The sequence below is a fragment of the Melospiza melodia genome, chromosome 27 (genome assembly GCF_035770615.1).
Source record: "Melospiza melodia melodia isolate bMelMel2 chromosome 27, bMelMel2.pri, whole genome shotgun sequence".
Taxonomy (NCBI): domain Eukaryota; kingdom Metazoa; phylum Chordata; class Aves; order Passeriformes; family Passerellidae; genus Melospiza; species Melospiza melodia.
In genome coordinates, this window is record NC_086220.1 from 7,495,449 (window position 1) to 7,504,135 (window position 8,687).

The 8,687-nt window shown below is 52.6% G+C and overlaps 1 protein-coding gene across 2 annotated transcripts; it reads left to right on the forward strand.

Annotated features, from left to right (window-relative positions):
• Positions 1 to 6,410, forward strand: TRAPPC3 (trafficking protein particle complex subunit 3). 2 transcript variants are annotated; one of them, XM_063177331.1, is made up of 5 exons: positions 1 to 110; positions 3,020 to 3,117; positions 3,845 to 3,944; positions 4,193 to 4,375; positions 4,824 to 6,410. In XM_063177331.1, the coding sequence occupies exons 1-5, from the start codon at positions 69 to 71 to the stop codon at positions 4,941 to 4,943; spliced, it is 543 nt and encodes a 180-aa protein (XP_063033401.1). In that variant the 5' UTR covers positions 1 to 68; the 3' UTR covers positions 4,944 to 6,410. The 2 variants fall into 2 exon arrangements, with proteins under 2 accessions (XP_063033401.1, XP_063033402.1); XM_063177332.1 differs by lacking the exon at positions 1 to 110 and adding an exon at positions 1,577 to 1,619.
• Positions 6,411 to 8,687: the final 2,277 nt, after the last annotated feature.

The window sequence follows — 8,687 nt, forward strand, 5'->3', positions numbered from 1 at the left end:
CGGGGATCCCTTGGTGCCCGCGGCGGACAGAGCGGCCGGGCCGGGCCGGGCCAGGCCGGGCGGACACGATGTCGCGACAGGGCGGGCGCGGCACCGAGAGCAAGAAAATGGTAACGGCGGGGCCGGCGTGGCGAGCGCATGGCGTGGGGCACCCGGGGAACCGGCCCGCGGCGGGGGTGACCGGGCCCGGGCCGCAGCGCCCGGTGCGGCGGGGCCGGGCAGTCAGCAGCGGCACCGGGCGCTCCCGTTTGTGGGAAGTTCGCACCCAAAACGCTTCCCTGGCGTGTCTCGCTTCCCCTCTCCAGCTCATTCCGCGTTATCCGCCCGGCTGAGGCAGGAACTGAGAGATGGAGCCCAAAGCTCCAGAGCTGAGCTCCGATTCTGGGTCAAACCGGGTCGAATTCATTAATTTTTAATGCGAAATAAGTAATAAAAAATAAAACCTGGGGTCTTCTCCCTCTTTGGCCGTGAGGAGGGGCTGGGTCGGGCTTAGCTGCCCCTTCCTGCCTCTCCACACCCCAGGGGATTCTTTTCTAGGGATTCAACGATTATGTAAAGAATTGTGTTAATTCACTGGAGTTCTGACGCTTCTGTAGCCATAAAACAGATGCTTTGTGTGGAGAGTGTCAAATAATAAAAATACCAGGAAAGCTTTGGGCACTTCAATTACATCAAATGGCCTGAAAACGGAAAAAAAAAGTCCAAATCCGAATTTAGGAGTTTGCTTTATTGTAACAGCTCAAGTTGCCTTTAATAACAATGTCTCAGCAATGACTGAGATCAGCTCTGGATGTGCTGCGGCTGATGGTGGCAGGTGACACCACCATGGCCTCACACGGTGACAGCACCTCAGGCTGGGGACAGCTGGATTCCCTCCATCCATCCCCATCCCCTCTCCACCCCTGTCTTTACTAAAACTACTGAAACCCTGAAAACCAACACTACATGTTGTGCATGTCTGTTAAATTCTCTGCCAAGTCTCTGATTCCAGCTGAGCCAAAGGAACTTCCCCCTTGTCCTTCCAGCGATGTGAATTGCCCAATTTTTAGTTTTACAAGAGAAAAGCAGATTTGTAAGCAAAACCCCCAAAGAACGTGTCAGTTCTTAGATCCAAAGTGTGGCAAAAGCTCCAAGCAGCCTCTCTGGTTGTTTTCATACCTGAAGCCTTTTGTCCTTGGGAATGGCAGTCCCAGAATCCCAGACTGGTTTGGATTGGAAGGAGCCTTAAAGTTCATCCCATCCCACCCCTGCCATTTCAGGGACACCTTCCACTGTCCCAGGGTGCTCCAAGCCCTGTCCAGCCTGGCCTTGGACACTTCCAGGGACAGCCACAGCTTCTCTGGGCACCCTGTGCCAGGGCCTGCCCACCCTCACAGGGAGGAATTTTTTCCTAATCCAGGAACAAGACAAGGTGGAATTCCCTCTGTCCCCTACAAACCCAATTTCTGTTTGTTTGGGGGTGTTTCCTCTGTTTGTTGTGGCTTTGTGTGAACTTACGGTGATCTGTGTTGTCACTTAACTCTGATCTTGTCTCTTTTCCCTCCCTGCCTGCTGCTGCTTTCATTCTCTAGTATTGGTATTTGCCATTCATTTCACCTTCTGCCTCTCTGCAGCTCATGGTAGGTGACAGATCCCAGGTCAGCCCCTGTGATCCCTCTGCATGCCAAAAGTGACAGCAGCAACCAGTGCTGGGGGTTTGTTTGTTCCCCAAAACACTTCCTTTTGCAGAGTTTTGCTCTGCAGCCTCTAATGACCTCATTAATCACTGGTCTGGTTTAATGGCTCCCAAAAAAATGCTCTTTGACATCGTTTGAGGGTGAGGATTGAAGGTGGTGGCTGGGAGAGGAGAATTTCACCTTTTTTTTGCAAATTTTCTGCACATCTGGCAATTGTGCAAAGAAAACATGAGTGAGTTTGGTCCGGGCCAGTCCCAGAATGTGCACAGCACCTGAGAGCTGAGCTGGCCTGGGCTTGGCCTCCCTGAGCCTGTTCTGGGTCTGAGGAGCTGATTTCAACATGTGAAGCAAATTCTGTGCCTGGACAACTTTCTGGGACCCAATGAATCCTTTTTCTTGGTACAGAGTTTCATAAATCCATGAGCAGAGGAGCATTTTGGGCCTCTTGAAAGGACCAGAGCTGGAGCCTGACGGGCACTGCTCACTTGTAACATGTTCATGAAACAGAGGGAAGAGTTTGAGTCAGATCTCAGCTCTAGGCCAGTGCTTGAGGTAAATTCAGGGCCCTGGCGTGGCACCTCCAGCTATCCAGGAGGTGTTGGTGTCTTTCCCAAAATCCCAGAATGGTTTGGATTTAAAGGGGTCTTAAAACTCATCCAGTTCCACCCCCTTCCAAGGGCAGGGGCACCTTCTGGTAGACCAGGTTGCTCCAAGCCTCATTCCAAGGAGAATGAAGTTGTTGCCAGAACTGGAGCTGGGATCTCTCCTTGTTAAACTGGAGCTGGGATCCCTCTTTATTAAACTAGAGCTGGGATCTCTGTTGTTAAATTGGAGCTGGGATCTCTCTTTATTAAACTGGAGCTGGGATCTCTCCTTATTAAACTGGAGCTGGGATCTCTCCTTGTTAAACTGGAGCTGGGATCTCTCTTTATTGGACTGGAGCTGGGATCTCTATTAAACTGGAGCTGGGATCTCTCCTTATTAAACTGGAGCTGGGATCTCTCCTTGTTAAACTGGAGCTGGGATCTCTCCTCATTAAACTGGAGCTGGGATCTCTATGAAACTGGAGCTGGGATCTCTCTTTATTAAACTGGAGCTGGGATCTCTATGAAACTGGAGCTGGGATCTCTCTTTATTAAACTGGAGCTGGGATCTCTCTTTATTAAACTAGAGCTGGGATCTCTCCTTGTTGAGCTGGAGCTGGGATCTCTCCTTGTTGAGCACAGGTTCCTTTGAGCCAGCAGGTCCAATTCCCCTCTCCGTGCCGAGGTGGCGGCGCTGGACTCGCAGGCAGCAGAGCCCAGGTGGGTTCTGTTGGGTGAATTTTCTTTTCCTGTGCACAGAACTCGGAGCTGTTCACGCTGACCTACGGTGCCCTGGTGACCCAGCTCTGCAAGGACTACGAGAATGATGATGATGTCAACAAGCAGCTGGACAAAATGTGAGTGTGTGCACAGGTGGGAGTGGATCTGCCATGCTGGAGCTGTGTGGGAGCTGGGATCACAGCAGGGATCACAGCAGGGATCACAGCAGGGATTGGTTCCTCATGTTTTAGCTTTTATATTTTTCAGATTCTGTGCTGCTTTAGTGTGTAATTCTGAGCTTCATATTAGGGAATAGTGAGCTCTCTGCACAGAGTAGGGAGACAAAACAATTCCTTCTCTAGCTGGGGACCAAGGACAAATAATCCAAATTTCAGGCCCAAGAGCATAAACAACGTGGACTGAAGAGAGAAAAAAAAGAAGGATGGGACTGTATGGGCTAAAGCTGTAATTGGACAATTAACTCCAATATACAAATGGACCACAACTTATAAAAGTGAGACCTCGTGACCAGTTGTCCATTTTTTGTGACCATTTTGGATTCATCTTGGGTGTAGCCCTGGCTAGGCTCTTCTGCTGCCCAAAGTGGATCCACTGAGGCCTTTTAATAAATCCCTGCTTTATTCTTTAGCTCTGTCCAGCCTCTGTTCTAGCTCAGCCTTCACCAGGCGTCAGGATCACAGCAGGGATCACAGCCACATCCCCGTGTGCTGCTCCAGGAGCAAAACCCTGGCAGGCTGATGTTATTTAACACCAGCATTTCTCAGATTAGACTTTTCTTCTTCACTCTCTTTCTTTATAAATATTTGTTGTCTTTCTGAAGCTGTTGCTCTGGTCCCTTCACAGGGGTTACAACATCGGTGTCCGGCTCATCGAGGACTTCCTGGCCCGCTCCAATGTTGGGAGGTGCCATGATTTCCGTGAAACTGCAGATGTTATAGCAAAGGTAAATGTCCAAGCACTGCTTTGTCAGGTTATTGTTTGAGTTTTGAGTGTGAGGATGTAGTATTTGCTTCTCACAGGACTTTGATGAAGTTTTTGGGGAGGGAAAACCAAAAAGCTTTAGTCCAAGTTCTGCTGGCTGGTGGGAACTGGAAGAAAGGAGAAATGTTTGCAAACCCCTTGAGGAATTTTACAAAATCAAAGCTGTGCTGTTGCCTCACCTGTTCTTCTTCCTCCTGCTTGCCACAACAGATTGCATTTAAAATGTACCTGGGCATCACTCCGAGCATCACCAACTGGAGTCCTGGGGGTGACGAGTTCTCCCTGATCTTGGAAAACAACCCCTTGGTGGACTTTGTGGAGCTCCCTGACAACCACTCAACCCTCATCTACTCCAACCTGCTCTGTGGGGTGCTGCGAGGTGCCCTGGAGATGGTGAGCCACATCTCCCTTCCCTTGGGGTGGGTGTATGGGCAGCCAGGTGTCAGCAGATGCTTTAATTCTGGTCAGTTTGTGATTTCTGGGTTTGAAACTCATTCCCAGGAGAAGGGCAGAGCTGCAGGAGCACTTGGCTGCTGTTATGTGTGGCAGCTGAGGCCCAGAGCTGGTGCCTGAGCCCTTTCAGCTCATCACCCAAGTTTAAGCACATCTCCCTGAGTTTGTGTGAAGCTCCAAAATCCTCACTCTGCAACTGCTGTGAGCTCTAGCTGGGAATTGGTTGGGACAGGAGAACAGCTGTGTCTCAAATTTAGGGCTTTGTAGAGCCCTGTATGTCATGTCATGCCCTTAGAGCCCTAAAGCTGGTGCTCCAGGATCATTCAGCCCCTGGAGAAGCTGCTGTGAGCAGGAAGTTACCAGCTCCTCTCTGCTCTTCCCTCATTAGGTGCAGATGGCTGTGGATGTGAAGTTTGTCCAGGACACCCTGAAGGGCGACAGCGTCACAGAAATAAGGATGAAATTCATCAGGAGGATTGAAGACAACCTTCCAGCTGGGGAAGAGTGAACCACAGCCCCATCTCCCTGGGGACTGGAGGGACCAGCTGGGTTTGGCCATTAGCTTTCCTCACAGATCCACAGGGATCTCCTGCCCCTGCCCACTCAGACTGACTCACTGACTGTCTCAGATGTTGTTTTCTTCTACTCTCACTTCCATCCTCTGTAGAAGATGATTGTCTGGTTGCTGTTTATTTCCCAGGTTCATTCTGAAGCTTTTTCATCAGGTGATGTCCTTTTCCCTCCCCCTGGGGGCTTCCTAAGCTCAGTTTCCAGTTGTGACCTGGGCTGTGTGACAACAACTGCTCAGACTCCAGGAGAGCTCCGGTCTCTTCACATCGGTGTCGGAGGGCCAGAATTGGAGACCAAGCTACAAGAGCCCACTGATTCCCTGCTAAACCCCATCCTTCCTTAAATGAGGTGTTTAAAATCCATTTGGAGATGTGTGTAGTGTTTCTGTAGATCAAACTGGCTTCCTGCACTTGATTCTTGCAAGCTTGGTCCAAAGGGGTGGCTGGGGAGAGCTGCTGGCACCAGGGCAGGGGCTGCTCTGCTCAGGGGGCTGTGGCACCACAGAAATCTGGGAGTCCCATGGCCTTTCCATTGTCCCTTCCCTCAAGGTGAGAAGCCTCACCTCTGGAGGGGAGGAGATCAAACTCCAGTGGAGCAGCAGGAACTATTTTACATGGAGAAAGAATGGCTAAAATGGCATTGGTGCTCCACAGTGGGCACAGCCCAGGGCTGCAGGAGGAGTCATGGAGTGAGGACCAAACTCAGGCTGAGGCCTGGGAGGTGTTAAAGACATTTCAGGCTCTGTTCTGATGTTGGGGGATGTAAAGGCTGCAAGGTGTGAAGGCAGTGCTGGGGTTTGTTCTCTCTCACTGGTGTTCAGTAGAATTTCCCAGTTACTTGACCTGTGGCACTTGCTGCTCTCAAAAATAAATACATAAAGAAGTATTAGGTAACAAAAAACAAGAGATTGGAGCATCAGCTTCCTCTGCCACCACTCTGCCATCCTCTAGAGAGCACAGTCAAGCATTGGGTTCCCAAATCACTTTACATAGCATGAAGGCACAGCCCCTGGAGGTCTCATGAGCTCCAGAATTTGTGTTGGTTGATGCCTGAATGTGAGGTGAGGGAGAGCAACCCAGTGCTTGTGCTGCTCTTTTTTGTCTTTTCTGGGGGAATGTAGGGTCATCTGGCATTGAATGGCTGTCCCTGTCCCTTTTTGGCCCCAAAGAGTCCCTTTGGATGCCCTGTGTGACACGTGCCCTGTGAAGGGACAGTGAGTGGCTGTAAGAGCAGTCAGAGGCATGGCAGTGGCCCAGCAGTGCCAGGTGGCTGTTGGTGGCAGAAGTGCCACATGGTCACGTTGCAGAGCTCCAAACCATCCCTTATTTCTCATTGTTGACCATTCCAAGTCACTTTAGAGCTGCATTTTAGGAGCAATTGCATTAAAAGAATCACGGTGTCAGTTCTTTGGTCTCCTCTCGCCTGTGTTCTGGTGGTGGGTGCTGGCAGGGTGACAGTGGTGACAGGGTGCCCAGGGCTGGCAGGGTGACAGCAGCACTGCCCCAAGAATTCCTGGCTGCTGGTGGGCCTGCAAGCTGCTGCCTGGAGGAGCCTGCCCAGCATTTCACCACAGAGGGACTGGGGGCAGACACTCAGTGTGGCTGGCTTGGGGTCTGTGAATCCACTGTGGCTGGGACTGCCACCAGCCTGAGGCAGCTGCTGCAGAGCCAAAACTCTCTGTGGGCATTTACAGTGGCAAAAAATCACCTGCAGGGGTGTCTGAGCCTCCTCTGCTGCCAGCTCAGTGCTGCTCCATGGCTGGCATTGGCTGTGTGGTGCTGCTGCCAGGAGCGTGGAGACAAGGAACAGCAAGGGCTGCTCTCCAGGAGCAGTTTGTGCTTCCCTTTCTTGTGTGGGTGCTCCCCAGGAGCCCTGCTCTGGTGGGATCTGTGCTCTGTGCTTGTGGGCATTGCCTGCTCCAGGGTCACCCTGCAGTCACACTCCATCCCGGGCACTGAGTGCCAGGGCTCTGCCAGCCCCAGTGATGGGGAAGTGGCAGCTTTTGCAATAAAATGTTTTTTTTTTCCTCTGGAGCTGGCGAGCACCACGTGCTGCTGGCCTGGCAGGGGTGGGAGCCAGCCAGGGCAGCCCCAACATGCACCCAGCTCCTGAGGCTGTCCCAGAGGCTCTGGGGAGAGTGAGATCCCTTGTCCTCACCCCTGCCCAGAGTGGATCCTGGACTCCTGCTCCCAGCCCCTTGGGAATTCAAGTAATTTGCTGGGGCGACAGGGTCAAAACCAGCCCAGACCTTCTGGAAGAACAAAAAGCAGAAATTGCATTAAGTAAATTAAAACTGTCTACTACTGAGCAGCTCGCTGCAGACAAGGGAGAATATGCAAAAAGCTCTGTTTGAAACCTACTAAATATTACCATGTGCTGTTTATAGGAAACAAATGGGGAAAGGCATCTGCATCAATAAACCCCAACGTGGCTGGGCTTGGACTGAAGCCTTTCCACGGCTCTGGGTTATTGAATACCCGTGGCTTTCATGTGGTGCCAGCCCTGACCCCTGACACATACCGCGGAGGGGAAAGTTGACTTGTGGGAATAATAGACATTCCTAGGGAGCCATTTAACCTGGCAGCAAAAGAGGCAACTTCCAGCCTCCCACATCCCTGCGTGATATTGGAGATGACAATAGCAACAAGTCAAGGGGGAAGCAGGGGATGTGGGGTGGGAGTGGTGCTGGGGGTGATGCTGCAGGATCCCGGTGCCTGGGGTCCAAGCTCGTGTGTCCTCACCAGTGTGAGCACCCCATGATGGCATCAGGCACAGAACCTTGTCCAAAACACATCCCAGGCTCCCACAGCAGCAGGATGCAGGAGGTGGAAGGAGCTTTCCAGCCCTTGTCCCCCTCCTGTAGGAAAGTGGGACACTGGCTGGTGTCCTGATGGAGCACACTGGCAGGAGCTGAAGGTCAATGTGTGACTCACAGGGTCCAGGGTAAGGGTTTAAACCAGTTCATGTCCCCAGTGTGGAGACAACCTGGCCAACGTTGGCAAACCTGGACGAGCTGGCTGCTGCTCCTGGCTGGTGGCAGCCCCAGCCCCACTCCCCACTCTTGCACCAGCCAGGAGCAGGTGATCCCTTCTTTACTCTCCAGTGGGAAGCAGAGCTCCCAGCCCCTCTCACATCACTCAAAACAGGGTGGGTGCCATCCCTGGGTACTGCCCACACCCCACAAAGCAGCACTTGCTGAGGGGACAGGTGAAGCAGAGCTCCCAGCCCCCCTCACGTCACCCAAAACAGGGTGGGTGACATCCCTGGGCACTCCCCACACCCCACAGTCCAGCACTTGCTGAGGTGACAGGGATGGAGCCAGGAGAGGATCCTGGATGGGACAAGACGATCTCTCAGGGAAAGGAACGTTTCCGGGCTGGTGTCCTCACTGCAGGGGCAGCTCCCACAGCTTTCAGCCAGATGTGCTTGGCCGAAGTGCTGGGCATTGCTGAGGATGCAGAGATGTTTCACCCACAAAGGCTCGTGCACCAGGGACAGGGCGTGTTGGCAAGGCTGGCACAGTGCCCATGGCTCCAGGTAGCCAAGGTGAGGGTGCAGCCAGCAGGGACAGGTGGGTACCAGCCCCTCAGGGGGCTCTGTCCCTGTGTCCTGAGCACCTTCCACCTGCAGCTGTGGGACACTCAGGGCGTGAGTTCCACTCAGGTGCGGATCCAGCTCCCCC